Source organism: Grus americana, chromosome 1 (assembly GCF_028858705.1).
Source record: "Grus americana isolate bGruAme1 chromosome 1, bGruAme1.mat, whole genome shotgun sequence".
Taxonomy (NCBI): domain Eukaryota; kingdom Metazoa; phylum Chordata; class Aves; order Gruiformes; family Gruidae; genus Grus; species Grus americana.
Window position 1 is genome coordinate 88497828 of NC_072852.1, and position 26995 is coordinate 88524822.

General features: G+C 38.5%; 1 protein-coding gene across 1 annotated transcript in view; it reads left to right on the forward strand.

Annotated features, from left to right (window-relative positions):
• The window catches only part of SPAG17 (sperm associated antigen 17), a 118004-nt gene that overhangs the window by 85153 nt on the left and 5856 nt on the right, over positions 1 to 26995 (forward strand). The window contains exons 29-45 of the mRNA XM_054810419.1: positions 565 to 709; positions 1862 to 2016; positions 2437 to 2613; positions 4931 to 5058; positions 5233 to 5363; positions 7005 to 7132; positions 7526 to 7708; positions 10076 to 10189; positions 12396 to 12441; positions 14085 to 14187; positions 14629 to 14682; positions 18116 to 18218; positions 18838 to 18934; positions 20232 to 20330; positions 22240 to 22391; positions 22825 to 22994; positions 26772 to 26832. Coding sequence (XP_054666394.1) covers positions 565 to 709; positions 1862 to 2016; positions 2437 to 2613; positions 4931 to 5058; positions 5233 to 5363; positions 7005 to 7132; positions 7526 to 7708; positions 10076 to 10189; positions 12396 to 12441; positions 14085 to 14187; positions 14629 to 14682; positions 18116 to 18218; positions 18838 to 18934; positions 20232 to 20330; positions 22240 to 22391; positions 22825 to 22994; positions 26772 to 26832 — 2046 coding nt within the window. The remainder of the gene's footprint in view (positions 1 to 564; positions 710 to 1861; positions 2017 to 2436; positions 2614 to 4930; positions 5059 to 5232; positions 5364 to 7004; positions 7133 to 7525; positions 7709 to 10075; positions 10190 to 12395; positions 12442 to 14084; positions 14188 to 14628; positions 14683 to 18115; positions 18219 to 18837; positions 18935 to 20231; positions 20331 to 22239; positions 22392 to 22824; positions 22995 to 26771; positions 26833 to 26995) is intronic.

A 26995-nucleotide genomic window follows, 5' to 3' on the forward strand; every position in this document is an offset into this window, starting at 1 on the left:
AGACAGTGCTACCATCATGTAAATTGTAGGATTTGTTCTTTGAATACATCCTACAAGTTATTACACTGTTACTAACACAAAAGCTTTAGATTTTATAGAGAATGCAATTCCTTGGTCTCTGAAGTAGATAGAGTTGAAGTAGCCTAGCTTCTTCAGAGTTACAGTACATAATGTCTTGTATATCGCTCTCTACAACTACCTGGAAGGAGGTTGTAGCCAGGTGGGTCTCTTCTCTCAAGTAACAAGCGATGGGACAAGAGGAAATTACCTCCAGTTGTGCCAGGGGACGTTTAGATTGGATATTAGGAAACATTTCTTCACCGAAAGCGTTGTCAATCATTGGAACAGCCTGCCCAGGGAAGTGGTTGAGTCACCATCCCTGGAGGTATTTAAAACACACCTAGATGTGGTGCCTGGGGACATGGTTTGGTGGTGGGCCTGGCTGTGGTTAGACTTGATCTTAAAGGTCTTTTGCAACCAAAACAATTCTATGATTCTGTAACTGTTGTTGCCATTACAAGTATCACAGTGCTAATATAAATGAGTATTCTGTCATTCTTTCAGGTTATGACTGTACGAGATGATGAAGTGATAATTGTTGAGAAGCTGGATGGTAGCAGAGTAGTAGATCATGCTGATGGTACTAGGATCACAACTTTTTATCAAAACAGTGAAGAACTTTTTGTACCCAAGGATAGCAAGGAAACAGGTAAAAGGGGAGCACTGATCTCTGCTCTATCTTGTGAAGCAGATAATTGTCAAAATATGTGTTAAAGACAGCTTATACCCGTAGCCTAGATAACAAATCCAATAGTGCAGTGTATGCTTAGTTTGTCTGCTTGGTCTTTTTTTTATCAGTATTCAGTGCAAAAATTACATCGTAGCAAACTTTGCTTGTTTGTCCCTCTTTCCATGTATATACTTATATGAAGCATCTTTACCATGAGACCTCAGTGCCAGAGTTCTAGTATGTTCATTGCCCTTTCTCCACCTACCCAAATACTTGCAAGCAAGATGATTTGAGTCTTAACTGAAAAGGTGTATAAGGACCAGGGCATCCTCATATTCACCAGAGAAGCCATGGACTCACCAACCTTGGAGATATTGAAAATTTGATTGAAAATGGCTGTGGAAAATGCCACACCTAGAGAAGTAAAACTTAGATTTGCCTGAAATAAATGGGGGCTAATGGTCATCTGTGTTTCTTCTGCCTGTCAGTATACTCTGTATGCTTGGTTCAGTTGCTGGACAAGTCCTGTCTTCTGTAATTAACATGAAGTGTACATTCACTGTGTGGGTGTCTGGACTGTTGTGTTCAAACACAGTAGGAAGTTCTGGTTGTGTAGGAAAAGATAGTTTTTCACTTAACAAGAAATGTTCAGGAACATCTCCCTGTGGGATTTTAAAAATCAAAGCAATGACCTTGAACTGATCTGTCTATTCAATGGGAAGGCAATGGCCAGATTAACATACCAGTTTGATTTGTTTTCCAAGATTTGTGTTTCTTCACACCTTAGAGCTTGTATTACAGACATAAAGAATTTCAGTGATCCAAATTGTATGTTACAAATATCCAGATCATTATGATTAGTACTGTACTTGATAAATTAGAGTGTACTCTCCTGCCAGCCACAGATGGTTACAGACATTTTTTGCTGTTGGATTTTCCTATATTGAGTGTGCAGTCTAGAAATTCGAGGATTGCATATTGTTTACGTAACATAAAATTACATGATAAAGGATGCTATGAAGTTTATAAGGGTCTTTTACTGAGATGAAGATCCAGCCCTATGAGAGAAAAAGCAAAAGACCTTTCTATGGTTCATGTGCTCCTGTCTTCTTGTTCTGTATTAATTCTTAGATGAACCCTCAGAAACCACCACAAAGAAGGTGAAATGTATGCAAGTAGAGAATCCTGAGTTTGCTACTGTTATAACAAATTGTGAGAATGGTACCTGTTGTACCATCTTTGGAGATGGGACATCTATTATAGCAAAGCCACAGGGAACATATCAGGTGAGAATTATTTTTAGTTTGTGACAGTGAAATTTATCTTTGTGTTCCAAGTTCCCTGCTATCAGCATCTCTCACCTTGACTATTTTAACTCCCTTCTCTATAGCCTTCAGAAATCCTGTGATTCCATCTCTTTTATACTCTGCCAATATTTAGACATTTACTCACAATTGTATAGTATATTTAAATCACAGTCTTAAATTTCCTGAAGTTAAATAAAATATTACAGAGACTAACATCAGCCTGCCTCCTGGACCTCATCTTCCTTCTTTCTCTCCCTTCAGTCCCTCAAAACTGGATCATTCAGTAGTAAAGGTCTGAAAGCTCTCCTCTTGACTTGTGTCTGTTACTCATTTTCATAGGACCTCTAAACTGAAGATTTCACCTTGAGGACTGAACCTCTTCCCTTTTTACTGTCATAGGTTTTACCCATCAAGACAGGCTCTCTTTTCATCGATGAAGATTGTTCAGCAGTTTATACCCATGAAGTTTACAACTTCATCAGCAAGAAAGAAGAGAAACAAGCAGGGAGATACATTATGAAACACACTTCCAGCACTATTTGTGAGATGATGGATACTGAAGGAAATCTTTTCAAGGTAGAATATATGGAAGGAAACAAGTTTCTGCATTTTAAGTAATTTTATCTTATAAACATCTCTCAAGGCCAGCTTGTAGCCTTGAATACTTGAATCCAGTCTCTGAAATGTTCTTGAGTATGTGATGGATTTCCCTTTTTTAGTATTTCTCCTTTTTTAGACACTGAAATAAATCACATGGTCTACAGTTTACCTCACCTGTAAAGCTACCTTAATTAGCGTGACTTGTATTATAGCAAAAAATCAGCTCTGCAAATGAGGATTAAAAATGAGAGAGGATATTGTCTTCTCAGAAGGTCCATAGAAACACTGTAATCTGCCTGGTAAGGCAAATGTTGTTGTAAAAGGAATGATTCAGTCATACTGTATCACGGTATCTAAAAGACACTTTTGAGCTAGGTTAGTACTTAGTTTTGAGTTCCGGAAACATCATCTAAGTGTCTGTGACCTGCATACTGTTTTCTAATTATGGTTCTAATTAAAGATTCTAAATGTGACATCCTTAGAGTATCCTTTCTATTGTTGCAATTGTCATCATTTTCCTAGATTCCTGTGAAACAGCACTGAGGTTCCCCGGGATATATGCGTTTATGATACAGTTTTTAACTTGGCTGAAGAAATAGTGCTTATATAAATCTATGCTATGTGTCAATCTTTCCCTAACAAATTTTGAACTAATCAACCAGATAGAAATTTCAAAGATACCAAGTTCCTACAAAATCAATGCAATTCAAATCAACGAAGAAGTTGCTTGGTGTCAGCATGAGCACATCCTGCTTTTTCTCAGCTGATACTTAGGGAACAAAGGAAGGAGGTTGAGGAGGCTGTGGGGCATTTGAAGGTATTCTAGGCACAGTGATCACAGAGGGTATGGGTTGAAGTAAGAAAGATGAGATTAATGCAGTATGAGAGGCAGACATGAAGAACAACTGTAGGGAAAACAAGTTTCATTGGTTTTGCCATTAATGGAGTATCTTTTATTTACATTATTCGACACTATTTTGCTCTTAAGACCCCATTTTCATTGAATGAGTGCTTATGTGATGGAGCAGGTGACCATGTGGATACAGTACCAGTTAACAACTCATGGATCTAATCTTCTTATCGTGTACAGATACAACAGGAGGCATCCAGCTTTTGGGTCCTGCCTGCTGTTACAATCATCTGTTACCCAGTTCCTCGAATCCAATTCTCACCTGGTTGGTAGGGATGGCATCCAGGTGCAGGACTGGTGACAGGATTGGTTCTTCCTCTGTCCTAGCCACACATGAGACTACAGCTAAAAGAGCATGGACTGTGTGTGTCAGATTCAGCTCATGGATCACCCTTTGAATCACTCTAGTTTAAACTGTGTCTTCCAAAGGCAACTGACTGTAAGAATTAGAGGCATTGTTATTCCTTGTTAGGTTATTATTCATTGTTAGTTACCTTGTGTGTATATGTTAATGGCATGTTAGTTAACAATCACATAGTATTTTCAAGAAGGAAAGCACTGTAGAAATTCAGTCAGTGTTATCATAAGATTATCTGACACCGTATTTTAAAGTGAATGAATGCCTGAAAAGGGCCCCTTCTATAAATATATACTTATATATATCTATAGGTAGATAGATCTAAATATATAATCTATATCTATATCATCTATATCTCTTCATATATCAACATGTATATAGATATGTGTATATATAGATGTATATATTTATTCACAGTTGCCTATATACCTATATATACACAGACCTGTAAGTGTGTATATATTTATATATACACCTATATAGGAGTATATATTTATGTACTCTGTAATTATTAACTACAATATTAGCATATAAACATATATATAATTATGCATATATTTGTGTGTATCTGTGTGTGTGTGTAGGTGTATATACACAGATACAGATATACCTCACAGAGGTACATCAGTACCTATCTGAGTATACATTCACCTGCCTCGACCAGCAAGTGAGTATTTTTGCGTGAAGCTGCCTGTTAATGCCTGCAGATATATATATTGAAGATGCAATGTAAGCATGGATGGCCCAGTTTGACAACTAACAGTCCTTAAGCATTTATTAAATACCAGCATGTTATATTAGTATTTATGATATGGCATGTCTTTCTAGAAATGTTTGTTTTGGTTTTTTCACCACCTTTTCAGTTTTCTTCTTAATTTCTTTTTCCTGTGAATTTCAGGTTGCTCAACATGAAATACACTTCTTCTGTGTCTTTCACTGGGCTAAATCATATTAAATTTCAGCAGCATGTTACTGTTTTAAAAGTATCATGTAACTCAAGTCATTTTGTGTAATTTCTATTATAGGTCATGGCTGATGGCAGCACATCTGTGAGTGTTCCTAGCATTGGTTCTGATGACAAGGAGGACAGAAGTTCAGCAGCAGTACTCCCAGAAGTTAACAAACCTATCACTTACGATGAGCACGTCCCCAGGTAAACTGCATTGGATTCATAGGTTTACACTTTCTTTCTTCGCTACACTGTATTTGTACAAGGTTTGTAGATTTGCGCTTCCTTTGTTCAGTACTTTGTAACTGCACATTTGATGTCGTCATGCTGGAGTTCCATTTTCTTGATACAGTCTGATGTGTGTGGCTGGCTGTGTAGGTTCTTCATCATCTATGCGGATGGTTCTGGAACCGAGCTCCTGCGGAGCAGGGATGTACACAAGTATCTTGCTGAGGCCTGTAGTGATCCTGCTGTTGCCGTCTTGCAGGATCCTCTACAAGAATGTCCTGGTAGGAAACTTTTCTTTTCTGACAAACTAATAACACAAATAATTGCAAAGGTGGAGTCAGAAGTTTCAAAACTCTTATTTGGACAGGAAATTTGAAAATGTTTTTCCCCATGTAGACAGGCACCCACGCTTCTGGCAGTGAAGTATGGAGAAGGAGGAGCTTGTGGGAAAACTCTAGGAAGCAGAGAATTAACTGAATGACCCTGTGAAGGGATAAGTGAACAAATAACTGGCATATCTTTATCCACTTTTAGACACACAAACAATAGCGATTACCAAATGCATAGATTTTCTATGTATTTACCATGAAAAAACATTTAATGTATCGCAGTCTTAATTAATGATATATCTCTATTTATCAGTGAAGACAATGATACTCTGATATTGACCCTTAGCCTGGCTGTTATTAAGAAGCTGGAAAAATATGACTGAAATAGGGGATGCCAGTAGTACATGGCACCAACCACCTTGTAGTAGCAATGCAAGAAGTTACATCCTGAAGTGGTTGGCTATCAGTGTGAAGTTAGTTGGTGATACTGTGTTTCTATAAAATACACTGTGGCATATCAGGTAGATCCTAAGAAAATAAATATGTCTTCAAAAAGACAGGAACATATGGTTCCCCTGTATATGGGGAGATGATAAGGGTAGTTTGCTTCAAGCCATAAAGTATAAGACATTCTTCTCAAAGACTGAAATCATAAGCATAGGGAACAGCTTTCCCACCTACTACTCTTTATCAGGTTTTGCACATTTTTTAATGCTGCTTCTATTCACCATGATGACCGGTTCCCCATTGTATAAACAAAATGAAATAATTTTGCCATGGGAAAAAGAAAAGAGAAAGGGCACTGAGGGAGCCAAAAAGATAGGGAGGGTGGAAAGATCAGGAAGATGGAGAAGATACATACCCAGTGAAAATCCTAGTCAAGAAAACTTGCTCACAAACAGCAATCATTTGAAATAGTAGCATGTCTGCTTTTCCAGAGTTCATACTCTGCCTTGCTCAATACTGGCTCTATTTGCCTTGACAACAAGGCTTCACAATTTTGTATCATTGTGACAAAGTACCTTAGTGGCGATATCAATTTTGAAGGCCACCTAAGCGGCAGATAATAGTAGATTAAGTAGATTGTTGGGTTGGGTTGGGTTAGGTTAGAATATTTTGAAGAACATTAATCAGAACAATAAAAAGAGATAATAAATCATCTCTAATGGAATCCATCCAGTGAACAGATTTTGAAGTATAAAATACAGTGAAGAATTATGCATGTTCTGAATATGATGTACTACTACTGAGATTAATATTCAGTAAACACGGGTCAATTGTCTGCTCTTCCTTGTTTGGGATACTCCACACGCTGTACAACTGAACTGCTACCCAAGACTGAAAGCAAGTAGCATAGACAGTCTCTTGTTAAACATGATCTGAGTAATCCAAAATTGTCCAACTATTCTATAATCACTTCAGTGATCTGATCGTATCTGTAGCCATGAGTACCACATTTTCACATGGAGTTTTACCACCTGATAGTAAGGTTTTTTTATACTTAGGTAAGTGTATTTTTCTGGAGGTTTGAGACACTTGTCCATCATTTTTTGTATTCGAGCTGATTCTTAGCAAAATGTGTCTTTGAACCAGCTGTTCTAAGTATTACTGTCCTCCGCCCATTGGCTGAAACCTCCTCCTGGGTAATGAAGAAAGAACCAGAGAGTATTGTTCCTCCAGATCTTCAGTCAAGGACCCAGGACACATTTTCTCCTCTTGAGGTATAATTGTTTCAAAATTGTCTTTTCCTGCTTAAACAATAGATGTTTGTCACAGGGGGGAAGGGGAGCTCTAAACACTGTGACATTGTTAAGTTCAGTTTATTACCAGGCAAAGCAAGAGGTAGGCTGTGTCAGGGAAAATGTAGTCACCTTGGGCTTCTATTACTCTCAGTAGGGTGATATAGCAATTTTAAGGGGAGTTCATCTTTCCAGATGAAGAGGTTTTAGGATAGATAAATTGTGCCCAAGAATCTACTGACTTTATTGTCTAGATCTATGATGCTATAAGGAAAGCAGGTGCTTTTCAACTGAGACACACATTGCCGATATCTTCATTTAGTCAGTAATATAAGTAGCCTCTTGCTAGGTTTGCTTATTCTTGTCTATGTTCAGAGGAAGATCACAGGTTCTTCAGTCAGAACACATACTTGGAGGGGTCTCTGCTTTGGGTCCAAAGAGCAGATGTGCTTGCCAGTACCTGTGCGAAAATGTCCTAATAAACTGCAAATCCGTCAGCTATTCCAGTATGAGCCACTCAATGATGAACTAAGAGAAAAGCTGCAGCTTTCCCTCAAGGTAATACAATCACATTTATTCATTCTTCCAGTGGGCAATAGAGAACAGACAAATTGTGTGACATGAATTTGCAGTATATACCTGAGACAAAAAATAAAAATCTACATTTGAAGAAAAATCATCATTTCGTATGTAGACAGGTGCTCTAAGAAAAATATATTTCTGAAACAGCTCAACTGTTTTCACTCATTTCTTGTGGAACCTACTTTTCTGTGCAAATATGTGGGATCCAGTCCAGTACACATTACAGATAGTACACTAACAAATAATTTCCTTTCTGTCAATATTGATATCTATTACTTTGCTTTTACTTTGCTTAGAGTTTGTTTTCCTTCACAAAGCCTTAAAAACTTAATTCTATAAAGTTGTACAAGAATTTCTAACCTGCCATAATTCTACAGTTAATTTGGTGAGCAGGTCACTGAGTGTTGGTTATGTATTTGTTTTCATAAATCAGTACAGAACATTTCCAGGTTCACACCTGAGTTCTGTGACTCTGTCCATGTCTAGCAAATAGCTTTGTCGCCTTCTGACAAAGTACACACCCTTTATCCCTCATCAGTGACTGGTTCATAACAAGGTGCAAGCTATACCTCATGTGCAAGAGTTCTGAGATGGAATCTGAAAGTTCTGCAGTTGATCCTTGTCAGCAGCTTCATAGTTCTCAGTTTTGGTATAAAACATTGATTTATTTAATTCACATTGTGAAGATGCTCTTAGAAGAGATTTTACAGTTAAAAACTCATTATTACTTACCAATTAGAGAAAAACAAAATACATGTGTTCTATAATTTATTCATTTAATGTATTCTGATGATAGCATTGCAGACTGAATTTGAAAGTTAACAGCATGTGAAATTTGTGAAGGTTGTAGCATGTTGTAGCCAGTTAGATTTATTTTTTTTCACGTTGCATTTCAAAAAAGTCATGCTTGCAATAGAAAAACATTGACAGCTGTTCAGCCCCGGCATGTTTGGGGCATGCCAGTCTATCAGAATTAAATTTTACCCTTTTATAGTCTATAAATATATAAAAAATATTCTTTAATTTGCATACTGATCTTTCAAAGGCAATGCTTTTAAAAAAAGTTCCACATGAAAATCCCAAGGTAGGTTTATCCATTGACCAGATCTGTTGTTGGCTTCTAAAGAAAGAAAAATGCTGTTTGTTACATTAGGAAGGAAGAAGTGCAATTATTGGCACTCAGAAGACATTTGCAATAATCACATTAATCTGCAATGGAAATATCATCATTGCTCATATATCAATATTTAATTAATGGATTTTTCCAGAAAGAGTTCTCTTAAATCTTTAGCCAAATATTCACTTTGTCAGAACTAGATCAAGATCTAAAGAAAAAGGTATTCTTCCTTTCTCCATCTCCTTTAAGATTTAAGAGGTACGAAGGAATGAAAAACAATTGGAACTAGAAACAGATTGCTTCTGCAAACCTTGTCTATTCATAAAGCTTGGTACTGCATGTAGCTTTCTAGCAGAGTGGTGTGTTAGGATAACCTCCTGCAAGGACCCTTTTTTTCATCCAGTTGGTCTTCTAAAGCATAACGAAGTGTGGGAAAAGTATTCTTTTCTGTAGCGCTTAGTGTGATTCTGGCAAAGTAAACTGTCTAAAAATAGAGATTCAGAATTTTTTCTGAACCTAATTCTTCAATTATGATGTTGTAAATTTCCTTTTCGCTAATAGGAGATCAAACAGGAGGGAGATACAGATCACAGTGTTTGTTAGAACACCTTTGATTCATTAAGCTGATCTTAATAGTATAATTGATTATTATTACTAGTAGGTATTTACTCAACACATTCCTTTATTCGCTCACATAGTTACTCAAACATTTGCATGCTCACTCGTCCTTGCCTGGCTGGTGCAACAGTGAGGAGGCCAAACCTACCTGCCTGCTCAGAAGCAGGGAGTCACAGTGTCACACCAGGGGCCTCTAGATAGCTGTTGGATGTTGTCCGAGTTGCATAGTTCATTGTGGACGCTCGTGTGCTAGTGGCTTGGTGGAGATTCAGTAGACTCTTGGTGTCCTTAATACATTAGTTCTTGCAGATTCAATAGTCTTGCTAGTCTTCAGAGTTGATTAGTCCTTGGTAAGCTTTCACTTGCTGCCTTCTCAGCATGTAGTCCTTTCTTTGACCTGTTGGGTTTTTTAAAAACTATTTATCCATGCAAACTTTTAGATATCTATATAAACCATCCACACAAATTCACAAAGGGGCCTTTATGATGTTGAAAAGAACCACGTCCATTACTTCTACAAACTCTTTTCTCTATATATGTGCCCCTTAAGTCTGCCTTGGCAAACAAAACATCTGCATCTTTCTTGTTCTTTTTCATTGTTCCACCAGGAATATATAGACAACATTTTAAAGCAGGAAAATGAGCTGGAAGAGATGAATGTAAAAGAACCAAGAACCGAAGAGGAAAAGGAGAATGCTGCAAGTCTCCTTAAACTGGTTACAGTGAGAAAAATACAATTTTTAACTACTTTTCCCAACAAAACCATTGTATTGCATTGGAAGTGTCAGCCTTAAAATGCATCATTATCCATTAATAAAATAGCAAATATTAGGATAGCACAATGCCAGCTCTGCTGAATTTAATGGTAAAGCAGAGCCACATTCAGCATTCAGCTGGGCTACTGAATGGCACTACTGCAATTTTGGGAAAGAAATGCTGAAAACAGCTTAAGAGTTTGGCTCTTCAGAATGATACATTCCCAAACACACAGACCAAAAATACTGAGCTGTGTATATCCCCCAGCATTAGGATGAGAATATTTCCAGTCTGTTGTCATTGCACCTGGGAGACTTCTATTTCAACCACAGCCACCTGCATACTGAGAATTTAAACTCTGCTCCTGGGTAATCCCAAAACAGTCTGGAGGAATATTGTTATTACTGCTGACCAGCATTTATATTTTTTTTGGAAAATGTGCTCTGCTAATTTGCACAGCTAATTAGATCATGAAAAGAAAAGGGAGTGGAAAAGGTAATGGGAAAGGTGAGTAAATAGAGGAAGAGGGACTTGGGGTAGCAGTCAGGAAACAGTGAGGTTAGTGGGAGATGAGTGGTAAAAAAAATGAGAAAAATTCAAGCAGGAGAAGTGGGTGGAATGAATTAGGATGAATGAGAGAAACACTGCTTACATCTTATGTAACGAGTGATCAGTTTTTGTGTATTTCAGTTCTTTAAATAATTTGTTTCCTACAGCTTCCTTTAAATTTGGTACCTTGCATGATGTGAATTCACGCACTAGATTTTTAGTAGCTTAATACAAAACACTGTTTTCTTTTTTAGTCTCATTTAAGAAATAATTTTATTTCCATTTAATCAAATCACACGCGTATAGTTAATTCAAACATACTGAAATAAAAAATCTGGCATTTGAAAAGGAAGATCTAGCTATGTTAGTTTAAATATTTACTTCCAGATGATCTACCAAGCTTTCAAAAGTGAGTGTATTTCAGCAAACAAACATCATCTTAGCCTTAGAGTCTACGTTTTAAATCTTGTCTCAACACGCAAAAACATCAAGAATGAGATCTTTCCAGTTTTAAATGCTGTTAATTTCCTTTTCCTAGCATTCTCGATAGATCCACAACTTTACCTTTTTTTTTTTTTTTCTCCATGCAAACTTTAAAAAACCACCTTGTAATTCTAGAATTTGTCTCTGAACTTTTTGGCCAGATTAGCATTTTCATTTGCTGAAACTAAAGCATATTTTTTGATATTACAAGCTTTCGTATATATTTTTTGCTCTGTACTTTCAAGTGAGCTATAAGTCTTAAAAAGAGAGTAAAGAAGTATCAAGCAAAAAACCAGGAAGAAGCTCACAACTTTTCTGGAAAAAGGAACGTAGAGAAGTGATCTATCAGTAACTCCATCTGCCTGTATCCTCCAGGCAGACATTTGTTTGCTGTAATGAGATCCAGGTGCTGAATCTCAAGTGCTGCTCAGTTTCAATGGACTTGTCTGGTGACTATTGTTGGTTGTCTCAGCTACTGTGAGCACCTTTCCAGGTACAGATTTCACATGGGACAGATATTTTGTGAGCAGTACAATCTCACTGTGGACCTGCTGTGACCCAGGAATCAGTGTCACAAGTCTCCACTGTTCCCCAGCTCTGTTACAACCTAGACTGCCTGATCACAGGAACTCTGGTTTCCAGTTACCAGCTTCAGGGACAGTATAAGAATAAAGCAAGCAGCTTAGTTTGGAGTCTCTTATCCCTCAAACACTTTACTGTAAACCAACCACAAGAGAGCTCCTCAGTAACAAAGCCTACAAATTCCTGAACACATTTCCCCTTTGACTTCTCGTTGTGACCATGAGTTTTAGATCTGGTTCAAATCCTTTGCAGAAGGATTTGAGTTTGAATATGAACTGGTTTAGCTGATTTGATAAACAGCAACCATATAAAATACAAAGCCATCTATGAAGTAGATCACCAAGAAGGAAACAAATACCTGTTTAGACCAGGGAAATTGTACTTCATTCCCTTTTTCACCAGCTCATGTTTTCTAACACACTGAAATGCCTCCGTTCTTGTAGTCACGTTCTGAGGTAACAAGATAAAACTTGTTTAGGATAGAAATCCTTTGAACAGGATGCTGTTGTTGTGAGGTTTCTTTCTCACATGGTCACAGTTTTTCATTCTTCATTACAGTCCTTCCCTAACTGGGAGAAGTCATCTGAAGATCTCAGTGCTAGAGGTAATAAAAAATGAATATCTATTTTTTAAAATTGTAAAATACCATAGTAAATTATAGAGTACTGTAGTATTATTTTTAAAGAAGGAATGTAAAGGTGAATTCATCTATGTACTATGTACGTGCTTTTGTCTCTTCTATTCCGAGTATGATTTTCACAGGTAATTAGAACTTGTTGGCATCAATGATTGAGTATCTCTAAAAGACACTTCCTGTGTTTAGGCATGTGCATTTGTCATTTTGACCCACATTTCTACCCATATGGAGTTTTTTCAGGTATAAAAACTATGACACCACTCAGTTTTAGACAAGTATCAACATTTCAGACAAGTTTTCAAAGCAACTGGATAAGTCTTGGTTGTTTATTACATTTGAAAATCTGATCTGATCTCAAATGATTGTGTGTTACATCAACCTTGCCTGAGGGGAAAAGATGAAACAATGTATTAGTTTTCCCTTGTGAATTTCTGTTAAAGTTTTCATAAGATACTTGTTAACATTTATTAATGTTTTCAATAGGTACAAATGAAAATTTAGATGTTTCTTTCTTTCAAAAATCCGTAAGCCTTTCCCACAGAAAATTCCATAGTATTTATTCAATCCTGTATTTTTCTGCCCTTCCTACCTTGTCAAGACTATTTCTGCTTGTTAAAATAAGCACACCATGCAAGCTAAATGGAAACTGCTGCAACAAATGTTTGCTACACAGGTTCCTATTTTAAAAAACATAATTAAATGGCGGTGTACTCATAACATACCATTATTAATGAAGAAAGTGTGAAAGAGAAGCTCTTTAAAAGAGGCAAAAATATAAAAAGTGGCAAAATAAAAGTATATTTTTGGTGAAAAAGCTGACACACAAAATAACACCCTAGTTTTGAAGTTTGCAATTACATAGTTCCTGAAACACTAAGAGATGTTGTCATAATCAAATTGGATCATATCTCTCAAATACTCAAATCTCCTAAGTTTTTCCACAGAAATTTATTTTCAACCAAGGAAATTTCTTTGGTCTCACAGTTTAGGTGCAAGGCATGAAGTAAGCAATATGTTTTATAGAACATGTCAGAGGATAGTGAAAGTCTTTAGTAAAACGCCAAAGCTGGTCACAGTCTTAAATATGGAAAGACTGGCTTTTCTCCATTATACATATTGAGCTAGTAGTTCCTTCCATGAGAATGTTGATTAAGGCTCCTTCATAGCCACAATTAAGCACAACCTAAGTAAGTTAAAGTAATAAAGGTCCCTGAAAGCCCGCATTATTTTCTTCAGCTGGAGACAGATACATGGAATGTTGCTCCCCAGTCAAAAAGTGGCTGAATATCAGCAACTTTTGCTATTCACAGGTATTTGATTTGTATCTTGGAAGCACATAAAGATATTTCAGGAAATACAGGGTAGGGGTATAAACTTGAGCTGCTTCTGGTTCTTTCTACTTTGAATTGAATTAATTTCCTATCTGTTAATGTTCTGAACTTGATTTTGGAATGAGCTTCTCTTCCTCTTCCCTCACACTAATAAAAAAAATCTATAGGTTTTCATCAAGTGACAGAAAGATGCATTAAAAATATATCCTCCTTTGTTAATTGTTCATTACATTTAGCGGTGCTTAGCAGAATATACTAACAATACTCTTTACCTTACAGCTCACATAACTGAGCTGTATGAACAGGCAGTGGATTCGCATCGCCAGAGTCACACAGAGAAGACAGTCACTACCCAAAGAGAGGACCAACATCAGAGGTTCAGGTAGGACAGACCAGTGAGAACTGATGCAAATGTAAAGAACACAAAGGATGAAACCAAGCACACAGGCAAGGCAATGTATTTTACTGACTGTCATTAAGGACCAGGACCTAGATCTCTAGATACATATCATAATGTTTTACTAGCTTTTCTTGTGGTTATTTTGTCCCTCTGTGCCTCTCTTTCCTTATCTCAAAGATACTTTTAAAGTTTGTTGGGAAAAGATTTTGAGGGTTTCTTTGATTGAATAATATAATAAAAATGCAGATACGAGTGAACAATTTCATGCAAATTGTGTAAGTCCAGGAGTCACCTGAAATGTTAATGTACTTCATAAAAAGTGTTTTCTATCCAACATTATCTCGTAAATATTTTTTGTGCTTACAGAAAATTATGCTAGTTTTCTCATTTTCACTACTTTTTTTTTCTTTCCTGATCATTCAGCCCAGAAGGAGTAACACCAGTGTCCAAGTGGCAGAGCAGACTACAAGAGCACAGGTAATAATATTAGTAGGACAGAAAGTTATTTATTTTATGAGCCAACTTAAGCCTGCTTTTGGAAAGACTGTTTCTGATTTCACCAGGTCTTGGGTAATGGTCCAGTGAGTTGCTAGCAAATAATGGGGTATTCTTTGCAACAGAAATGCTGAATGGTTTAACTGTCTCTTTTTTTTTTTTTTTTTCAAAAGCTAGTAGTGTTGCTGTTAACTTATGCTATTTAAAACAAGGCTGAAGTCAGAAGTCCTCTGTTCTGTCTTCTGGTTCTGTCACCGGTGTGGAAAATAATTTATATTAATATTTTAAAATGCTGATACTTTAGATTAAGATTTGGGTATTCTACAAATCCCAGCTGATTTTTCAAATAGAACCCCAGACCCATGACTATCACATGGTGGTGCTTCAAAGCTTCTCAAGGCAAAAGAGTCCCAGGTCTCTTAGGCTCTCCTCATATGAAAGATTCTCCAAGCCCTTAATCATCTTTGTGTCCCTTCTCTGGACTCGCTTCTTTAAGTCTATGTCTTTCAATGTATCAGGGAACCCAGAACTGGACACTACTCTACATGTGGTTTCACTAGGGCTGAGTAGAGGGGAAGGTTCACCTCCCTGCCTCCTTGGACATGCTGACAACACTCCTTCTCACGCAGCCCAGGATTCTGCTGGTCGTCTTTGCCGCAAGGGTGCACTATTGGTTCATGTTCAATTTGGTGTCCACCAGGACTCCTAGGTCCTTCTCTGCAGAGCTGCTTTCCAGCAGCGGGCAAGGTAGCCAAAGTCCCCCATGAGGACCAAGTATTGCGAACACAAGGCTTTTTCCAGTTGTCTGAAGAAAGCCACATCTACCTCTTCTTCCTGATCAGGTGGTCCATAGGAGACACCTACAACAATGTCATCAATGTTGGTCTGCTCACTAATCCCAACCTATAAGCTCTCAGCTGGCTCAGCACCCATCCCCAGGCAGAACTCCCCAGCAGCTTTCTGGCTGCTCTCTTGCACACAGGGCAACTTCCCCTCCTTGCCTTCCTGGCCTGCCCTTCCTAAAGAGCCTGTATCCATCTGTCACAGCACTCCATTCATGCGAGCTATCCTTCTGCTTCTCTGTCATAGCAATGAGGTCATAGCCCTACGAGTGCGTGCAGACTTCTAATTCCTCCTGTTGTACCAAACAGTAGCGTACAGGCATTTCAGAGAGGCACCTAGCCATGCCGATTGCCCAAAAGGGGTATGAAAGCTTTCCCCATGATGCCATCCCATAGGCATTTTCTTATTTACATGCATATGCTTGGTGTGACCCCACTTCAGCCCTGTTCCCTGTTTTGTTGACTGTGATGTCCCTTCAGTTCACATCACCCCAGGCCCTTTGCTTGCCCACCACATCCACTACTTTCTCACTTGATTGTCAAGGGTTCTCTTCCTTCCCACTTCATTGTGGAGTGCACTCTAAAGTTCAGCATGCACTCATGGTTTACACCTTGGAAATGCAGCTGCATTTCGGAGGACATTTTAGGAGGTAAAACATGTGGACAGGAGGTAAACTCATTGTCTTTAAGAAGAACCTTAAGATTAGGGTCATCTTAAAAATCAATGCCTTACTAAAACAAGACCCATTTTGCAACATTTGAACATTCTGCTTTGGGAACTAACTGTATCTCAACTTCCTGTTTGTAAAGTATTTCTCATGGGAGTTCTGAGGCAGATGCTATAATCTTCAGATTAGAAATGCTTTTACAGGAGGAAGTGTGTATGTGTATAAATATGAAAATCTTTGCAACACATAAAATTGTATTTAAGGCTGACCCTCACTTTTAATTCTAATCTCCTTTGCTCTCACTTGCTGTCAAGATTTTTAAAAAATGTCCATTATCTCCACTGATGAATGGTAAAGCTATTTGATGAGTTCAAGAAAAAAGATCTATATAGATGCTTTGAAACAGCATATATAGCTAAAAATGTACATTTCATAATCAGATGAATTTTCAGGAGAATTTCTGCTTAGGTGTAAATCAAAAGTCACTGGATTTCAATCTCTAGATATGGTAACTCACAAAAGCATTTGAAATAAAATAGGAGTAATCTCAAAGCCACTATGAAAGGAGAGAAAAATAGGATTTTTTGGAAAGTAAATTCACAGACTTTTTTCCTATGGAGATACATAATTGTATTGCTGCATTATATAATTCTTTAGTACCACACTAAAACTTCTCATTTAAGCATTTGTGCATTAAAACCATTATCATTTTCAGTTCTAGAGGAAAGGGCTTTGTGAATCTGATAGAATGTCAAATTCCTCAGTGTAATCCAAGCATGATAGTGTAAATTTAAAGAATTAAAAATATGCATATATTTCATGTTGAAATAGAAAAACTGATGCATGAACTAGGATTAACATGGAGAAAGTTATTGGTAACATACATTCATTCACAATGGAATTAAAATAATTATATTGACAGCTATTTAGGTCATTTACTGTTAGATTAAACAGAAAAACTTGAAATGGTGATGAACTAATATTATGATCAGAAACTTGCTTTTTCTTTCTTATTTTTGTGAAAAGTTAAACAGCAATTGAAAACTAAGTTCTCTTCCATACTGCTTCTTAATTACTTTCTGACTTGCATGAGATAAATTTATAATTTCAGATTTCTATTTTAATGTAGAATTTTACACTGTTTTGCATACTATTTCAAGAATTACTTTAAAAAAAATATATATATACACACACATATGAATAGCCAGCACCCAAGAACATCATCTGCAATTCTGGCTCTAAAGCAGGTGTCAAAACTCTCAATATGATTAAGAGTGATAATTTCATAGCTGATATTAGACCCTGCAAGCCAGTGAAATTATAGTAGTGTAAAACTGGACTAAATCGAGCTGAAAACAAAACTGGTCTTTACTCTAGCGAATCTTACCTTCAGAAGTTTGAACACCTTTTTCTGTATCCACAGAGCCATCAAGTTTTCTGTGATAAAATAATCAGATTAATTCTGTATTAGAAATTTTAGCAATGCATCTGAAATACTAATTCTCAGATTTAAATGTTTGTTGGAAGGTTGGAAAGACACTATTGGCAGTCTCACACATGTCGCACAAGATTTAGAGAACTGCAGCATCTTTTGAGGAGGAACTCTTTGTAGCAGCCAAACCACTCTCCATATGCATTTTGATCAGCCCCTCCATATATCATATCTCCATATCTGAGGAGGACATTGTCTGTGCGTGCCAGACTAGCCTGTTCTTAATCTATCACTGAGAAAATTGCCAATTTCAAGAATATCACTTGATGTGACTAACCAGAAAAATAAAAAAGCCACTTGCCTTTATCATTTCCATTCCTCAACATTTTAAACATAATACTGAACACCAGGGTGAACTCAGTTATAATGTTTTTTCTTTCTTTTCCTTATCAACAATGTTAAAACTTACTTAGGAAAGAACTTGATGAAGAAAAGAAGTCCTTAATGGCAATAAGAAACAAAATAATTCCTCCATATTTTGAATCGGAATTTGGCAAGGAGTTTTTCCTGAAAAAGGTAATGTAGCTGAAAACTGGATGAGTTTGTGTTAGGCCAGGTAGTTTCTGTCATACTCCCACAAAGACAGTTGTGGGTTTACATCTCAGCCTCAATTTATCTCAAGAAACCATTACAGAGGACAGTTGTGGCAGAATTAATACTGGGAATTATATGGCCTTGTCAAAGAAAACATATCTTGGAGATGGTATATGTTTAGTGAGTACAAACTCCGTAGATTCCTTACATAAACTCTGGAGAGAGTCTGATTCAGAGCAGAAGCTGGACCTCGGGTCTTTTCACTTACCCCTCAAAAAACTCTCTCCGCTAACTAAAGAGGAATTAGTAAAACTACCCTTTCTGGGTTAATGGTGGCCTTGGCATCTTTCCTGTTGTAATCTCACTTGTTAAATGCTCTAAGTGCATAAAACATACTCAAAAATGTACTTTAGAATCCGAGCTATAATGACGTCTATTTTTTTTATAGTTACCACTTTGGTTCTGTTTATTTGTTTCCTTTGCACCCCCCCTTTTTTTTTTTCCTTTTTTCTTTTTTTTGGGGGGGTGGGGGCTGGTGTCTGCTGTTTTTTTATAAAAGTTTAGTTGGGAGACCTAAGCCCTCTTTCTTACTTTTCTCTAGTTTCCTGATGTGGAAGCACTGTCTATGGAACTTCCTCCAGTTCAAAAAAAAGAAAGTGGGAATTTCCCTCTAGAGATGATAAAAAAAACCAGTAGAGGTAATTTGAGCTCTTCTGTCTGTAATATTTTAGTATCGTCTTCATTGTTTTATCCAGTTGTCTCATTTCATATTGCAGTTCAATTTAAGGTTACATTATCTGACCCCATGTATTCCCAGACATTTTGACAGATGAACTACTTGGACTACAGTGGCTATACCCACTCTGATACACAAAACATACCCAGCAGTATTCCCTAACATTGAGATCCACCAATATGGAGTAGGCTGTGTAAATTCAGTCTCCCAATACAAGATGGCCTTTTCCCAGGCCAAAACTTGTGTACCTGAGAGTGTTTTTAGGGAGAGTGTTAGGTGGCACAGTCAATATCATGCCAGTGTTCTAACAATTTAACAGTGTAGATTATCATATTCCAGTATCTGGGAATGTTCCTGTTTAATCCACTAATATAAATGTGGTCTGTGAGACTTCTATATTTAGTGCGTTAAAGGTGCCTTTGCAGACATCACTGGATGTGGAAGCACCATAGGCTTTGGATGCAAAGGGGAAGAATTGTGCTATGAATGAGGGGTGGATGGACGCAAAATGCTCAAGAAAAACTTCAGTGGAATAAACAGTAGTTAGGAGTGGATGAGCAAGAACTAAGGAGGCCAAGTTTAGGAAAAGACTAGTATGACTATAGGAGTAAAATGGGAGATGGAATTCTGAAATTTAGTGGTGAGAGGGGCAGCTTGGGGATGAGGGCAAAAGCAATATGGAATAGGAAACATGCAGGCTAAGGATAGTTTGGAGGATATAGGAGGAAAGCAGTGACTGCATGATGGGAAGCAGTGAAAGAACGAACCATCATCTTAGGTTTGAGCTTTACAGCATTGAGAGGAATAATTCAGTTATGTTTGAAAAGCAGCCCCACAAGTTACTGAAATCACATAGTGAGATTAAAAGTCACACACAGCAAAGGATCATATCAGGAAAGCAGTCCTCCATGGGGCTTTATCAGACCCCCACTAATTCCCGTATTTCCTCATTTTGCAATCACCATATTGCAGTCACCAGAAGACCTGTGTTGGATCGTCTGTTAGGCCTTTATGGTTTATTGCTCGGTTAGCCAGAGAACAAGAAATGACCAATCACAAGGTAGGCATTTTTGATCCCTGTTGCCCAGTGGAGCAAATTGTCACATGCAGAAGTTACCTAGCCTTTAATGGTTATGTAGACAGCTTTCAAAGGTTGTCTAGATTAAAATGCCAAAGTCTGTGATTTTTTTTTAAATCTGTTTATGAAACTGATGATCATGAAAAACACTGGTCACAGTATTCCATTAATTTCCCTTTAGCATCTGAACATCTCAATACTATGAATGATTCCTCACCTTCACCTGACCTTCTGCTGCAGGCACATTCAAAACAAAATGAAGGTTCCAGCAGCACAACAGGTAAAGCTGCCTTCCAGAATGTAGTGTGGAGCAGGTTACTATCTATCTTCTTATAACTTTGACAAAATATTTACAATAGAAATTTAAATCCACCTATCTTTGTTCAGCATTGCAAATACATCTGCATGCAACGCTGGCAGGCAGGGAGAGAGGTATAAAACTAATGGGAGAGATTCCCTCCTTTACCCTAGGAGGCTGCTGTTACAACATGGGGACAGTAGAACTGCAGACAAAGCCAAAGAAGTAATTTCTCTACTAAAAAAAAATTGCACAAGCCAATTTTTCCTGCTCATTAAGGCCTTTAACAGAAGACTGTAGAACAGAGTTTTCTGTGCTTAAATGGTCTTTGCCATTTAAACATCCCCATTCATATTTGCTTTCCTTGCTACGTCTACTGTCATTCACTCTATTTATGCATCTGCTTGCGATGACAGTCTTGGATGATCACCACTGGAGAGCCACCAGTCTGCTTTTATTAGCCCCAACCTTTGGCTGCCGCATAATGCCATGCCAGCTGAGCTTTGGCAGTGCATGCTTGCAAAAAAAAAAAAAAATCTATCCTTGCGTCCCATAGTTACAGCTTCTCTTCTCCCCTTCCTTTCCCTTCCACACTATACTGGTACCCTTTCTTAGTTGTGAGGCTCTGCAACAGCTGTTGCCTTCAAACTTGCTAAATTTCCTCTGTTCTTTATGCATAATCCATAAACCTCAGGGCAGATATGTACTAATCTGTACTTCCAGGGCCGCACAGTAGGTGACAAAAGAAACAGCAGCTTGGGGGGCAGGGAGGGGGTGGAGAGAGAGACAGATGCCAAAACTACACTAACTTCTAATGTCAGTGCATGAATTTTGCTTACCTATAGGCAAACCAAGAAATGCTAGTGTTTTGTTCCATACTGTATATGTTTTCTTTTTTAGCTTTTTTTATAAGCTCTGGGCCATTTGCTGTGTAGGTGGGAAGCCCCTCTCTCCCACCTGCAGTTCTGTTGTCTGGAAATAAGAGGGGAATCTAGAGAAGATGCTGTTCTCAAATAACATTTCTGCCTCTTCACAATGACTAACTGACCAGACTCAGCATTTCAGCTAGACGGTGCCTGCAGCCCAAACTGAGAAAAAAACAACTCTTCAGTACAAAATACTGAGCTAGAGGTTGATGTCTGGTGAGAAGACAGCCACCATAATTATCTTGTGTTTGCCCTTCAGAAGTTATCAGACTTTACAATAAGCTAAATGTGTTTTAAGCTGTTGAGCAAAAGCAGCTGTATTTAGATCTAAGTTGTTCTGGCCATCCCTGTGCTCCATCTATCTACATTATACAGCGGAGCATATTTCAAAGACGACAAGGTAGCTAAAAAACCATCTTAAGCCCAGAATCAGAATCATAGAGGTCATCCATATGAATGAACTGTTGTATTCAAGACAATAAATCCTGTTCAGAGACAGGGCTTCCAAGCTGGTTGTGCTGGCAGAGCTGTACTGCTTTGGGGTCTGGACTGGAATTTGTTGTTATATGGACATACAGATTTGACTTGATCAGCCTGGGTGTTTCTGCACAACTGATCATTGTGCAGTGCAGGCATGCCTTTGGAATGGTAATGTCCTCAGTTTTGACTTTTAGTGTTTTCACAGATGTTTCTATCTTCATTGCACGTTTCCACTGAGATGCTTCCAACTAATTAGTTCTAATAGTTATAGGTCAACTTTACTTATTAGTTAATTTTAATTACTTGCTGCTATAAGGGGGTTTCTTAATGTCTGTCCTCTTAAATAAAAATGAGACCAATTCTTCTGTCCTTGTGCTAATCAAATACTGTCATGGAAAATAAAAGTCTTATCTGAACAAGAACATCAGGATTAGGCTGAATATGATGCTTTGTTTTTCATGCTTTTGGAAATCTTTCCTTCCCAGACCTAAACAAGGCTGCAAGATCACAAGAGACACCCTTTCAACATAAAGTTCAGAGCCTGCTGGTGAATGCTGCAGGACAGCCAAGAAAAGAGAAAGTGAAATTACCATCATCACTTCAGGGCAGAAAACCAAACTCCATACCAAATAAAAAGGTAAAAGAACATCTTTGTTGTTGATATTAATATTCTCTCAGTCAGCTTTTTTTGCATGAAATATTCCTTCTGGAACAATACCGTAAGGTATTTTGAATCTGTTTACTGAAACGGTAGCAGTTGCAATTTACATGTAAGTTTACTGGCAATTGTAAAAGTACCTTTCCTCTCAACTGCTAGAACAAACATGTATGCCAAAAGCATAGTTCCCCCTGAGACATCTCAATGGCTTAATATGTCTGAAAACTAAAACCAGTATAAATTTCTGGACAATATTCAAAGTGCCTTTTCAGTGTTTACTCAAATTAGGGTGTCTTTTTGTATTTTTTCAGGATGACTGGACAGAGGTCAAATGTAGGTTAAGTAACTCTGAACCGAACTTGATGGCCACCAACTTTCTCTGTTGTCTAATATTTTAATTCTGTTTGCAAAGATAGAAGATCCTGTCGCAGGAAAGGTCAACACATCTTCTCTTGCAACAAGACGACAGCATCTTAGTGGATTCCATCTCATTCCACCCAGAGTGACATTTGGAGTGCTAAAGAAAGACTGCACCTACGTGGCTACGGTGATCCTGAAGAACGCTGGTGTGAACTTCTCAAGGTTAGTTTAAATTCTTAGTACCTTGGTTTTTAACTGTCCAAATATGCATTGCTTGTTAATTGTCAAACTTCTGATCTGATTAGCATGAGATAACAAATGGCATTTTTATGTTTGGAGTCATTTAATAATGACTGACTGAATAGAGGAGAGGAGATAATAGTAGAGATGCTTCAGCATTATTTGCATATTAGTGTTATTAGGAAGATGGAAAGGAGTAAGGAACAGCAGGTGCTATGTGCATAGTCCTGGCCCATCACAGATTATTTACTGGTTCTTACTGAACTCTTTCATGGCAACCAGTATTACATTTGGCTTTGGAAAATATCACTGGATGCTGCTAGTTAGACAATCTAAATGGGCACAGTTGTATTCAGGCAGCTACGTGTCTTTAGCTGCACTGAAAAACAGCTCCAGTGATGACACTGGAAACAGACAGAGGACAAGGATGAAATAAAGCATTTATTTACGCACACATTTCCCTTAGTCAGTGTCAGTGTGTGGGACAACATAGCACCACACTGTGTTCCAGTGTGGTGAGCATAAGTAAGTCCATTTCTAGGTCTGCAGTCCAGCAGATTTGGCTCTTGCCCTGCATGACAAATCACAAGAAATTATCAGATTACCCAGCTGTGGTTTAGAGAATATGTAAATACAGTAAGAAAATGTTTCTGATTGCTCTTTCTTCTGCGCTAGAATTCCCCTTATGAGTGACTGCACATATGTTCCAGTGGTTTTACTATAGCGGTATTCAGGCAGGTGTGCTTATGACCCCTCGTCATGGTTTAACCCCAGCCGGCAGCTAAGCCCCACACAGACGTTTGCTCACTCCCCCACAGTGGGATGGAGGAGAGAATCAGAAGAGTAAAAGTGAGAAAACTTGTGGGTTGAGATAAAGACAGTTTAATAGGTAAAGCAAAAGCCACACATGCAAGCAAAGCAAAGCAAGGAACTCATTCACCACTTCCCATGGGCAGGCAGGTGTTCAGCTATCTCCAGGACAGCAGAGCTTCATCATGTGTAATGGTTACTTGGGAAGACAAATGCCATCACTCCAAACATTCCCCCCTTCCTTCTTCTTCCCCCAGCTTTATATGCTGAGCGTGACGTTATATGGTATGGAATATCCCTTTGGTCAGTTGGGGTCAGCTATCCTGCCTGGCTGTGTCCCCTCCCAGCTTCTTGTGCACCCCCCCCCCACTTGCTGGTGGGGTGGTGTGAGAAGTAGAAAAGGCCTTGGCTCGCTGTAAGGACTGCTCAGCAGTAATGAAAGCATCTCTATTATTATCAACGCTGTTTTCAGCACAAATCCAAAATCTAGCTCCATACTAGCTACTATGAAGAAAATTAACTCTATCCCAGCCAAAACTAGCACTGCCCTGTCCCCCCCGCATGCCATACGTGTGACAGAAAAGAGGGCAAAGCGTATCCTTCCCACTCCATTTGCTCAACTGCACTTGCCTTTATGCTATATGTACCTTGCTTTTTGGCTTAAAGGAGAACCTGTGACAGAGGTCCATACAACTTCCGGGCTTCCACTGAAGGTTTTTCACTTCAAAATAGCTTCATTTGAATGGTTATAATCCCACCAGATGCTTTCAAGAATTGCAGTACTTGGTGGGAAGTTTTCATTTCAGACAGCTCAAAAGCCGCAAAGCCAAAACCAAGCTTTTTAAATTCCTGTGCTTTAAGATAGCTATTCCCACCAGTTTTCCAATGTCAGCTTCTCACTCCCACCTATCCTCAATTACTTCCTGCAGCTGGAGAGGTTCTTAGTTTATGTAGCAGTTAACTGAAAGCTGTTGTTTAGGTCAATCTCATCCATTTGTCCCAATGGGCAGTTATATACTGTTCTTTCAGAAACTTAGAGTAAGCCAGGCTTGGGCCTCTCCTGTTTTTCTGCTAGATCCACAGGTCCCAAGAGACTGAGGCTAACTGAAAGCATGGAAATAAACATCCTACTGTCTTGATGGTCTAGGTCATTCAAAAGCTGATTCCTCTTCTTAGCACTGGTGATAAATAGTCTTTGGGTTCTTCTGCAACATTAGCACTGGTTAAGGAAAACAGTAAGGAGGGTATTAAACATTCTTGGGCTTGAGTGTGCAAGTCTCATGGCCCTGATGTGCTGCAGCTTCTGGATGCTGTTTCTTTGGAGCATTATTTACATGAGCAAGAACCTGCCCAACTTCCCTTTTCTGGATGCAGCTGACCTACAGTCTGATATCCTCTTTAAAAAGAGAGTTAAGAGAGGTGTCACAGTGACCCTACCTCAGCAGTCATAGCATCCTTTTATTACGGCACTATAGTGCTGGAATGAAATAAACATAAACATTTATGTATAACATTTATTGTTACTCCTTGGGTAGCTAATGATCATCAAAAGAGGAGCTCACAGGAGACTTACCCTGGTGGGATCATTGTGATCTCTTGTGAGTACTCAGCCAACTAGGCACTTTAGAAATCTCTTCAAGACCAGCTGAGAGACTACTGTACAGCTCCTTACATCAGGATGGAGGGCAGAGATTTTTTTTAAGTCAGCCTAGTTAGATATGGCCTCAAAGAGACTTTTTTTTTTCCATTAATGCCCATTTAAGCGTCATGGCACATGCCAGGATAAATCAACAGATCACAAACCACCATCCTAGCACTCGTGATGTGCACATTATTTATTTTTTTTTCATGCCAGGGCACTGTATGTAGACAGTCAAGGAAAATACCACCAAAATTCTGATAAATCCAGCTTATCTTTTAAGCCTTTTACTAGATGCTTTGAGAAGAGAGTTAAGTGACTAGCTGTTGAATGACAGCAGAACATGCTGAAGGCAGAGGTAGGGCCAACAGTGGGCAACTCTGAGCCATGTCTGCCTCACACTGAAGGCAAAATTTTTCCGTGACAGGGTCAGTAGTTAACTATGTGCCCTTCAGACTATCCATACCATAGCCTGAACTTGCTGGAGAGTCCTGACAAAAATCAAGTCCAGTTTGTCATAACAGTCAGCACTCCAAAGAAAGCACAGGAATTCTGACAGCAAGTTGATAATACTGCCAGAGCTTTCCATAAGATGGAGCCATATGCTAGGAATGCCTCTTCTACTGCCTTTCCTTTAACAGCTTCTGGTGCAAGTGCATGCTGGTAACTGTTCTTCAAGTGGAAATGAAAAATCACAGGGTAAAGTCCAGAGCCATGCAAAAGTAGAGGTAATATCTGCTCTAATGGTCTTTAGAGATCTTAACAGTGGAAGCTGTGTGCACAAAAAGACTGCACAAATGTGAAACAATCACTGAGAAATGAAGTGAAACTACTGCCTTAGTGGGTACTGTAAAATTAAAGAGGATTATTTACAGAAAATTTATACCTGTATCATGCGTCTGCAATGCAATCATATCAAAGGACATTAAATAAAGATCATTAAAGACTTGGTGTGCAACACACAGGTGTTTGCCAAGAAGATGTAATTTGTACTTCCTTTGTGTATGCAGGCTTAGAATGCTGATGTTTCACCATCTGTTGTAAGGACCAGGCAGTGTAACAAGCTCTTTGGAGACTTACTTTGGCCCATTAATCTGCTCCTTTGAGTGTTTTTGTTAGAAACCTGAGCCGTGGTGAGAAGCCGAGGAATACCACTGTAGCCCAAGTTGTACATTGTGATGGGAAGGATGAGCTAAAAAATTCTGCTGTTGTCTGCACAAACAGAGGGAGAGCAGACAGCCTGCTTCCAAGCAGTGCCTTCCCTGCCTGAAACAGTTTCTGGCAAACTGATTCTCTTCTCTTTCTGACAGGTTTCGGGTGAAGCAACCACCTCTGCACACAGGACTGAGAGTGATGTACGCACCAGGACCTGTAGGTTACACAGAATATCTTTTGGTTTTTGCTAGGCTCAGCTGGCCTTCAGGCCATCTAGGGGTTCTCTTGCACCAGCTGTCCCAGAATAGAGCTGGTAGGGTACAAGATTTGTTTAGTTATTTGAAGTGATGCTGCCTTCCACTGTCCCTCTGCTGCCTTC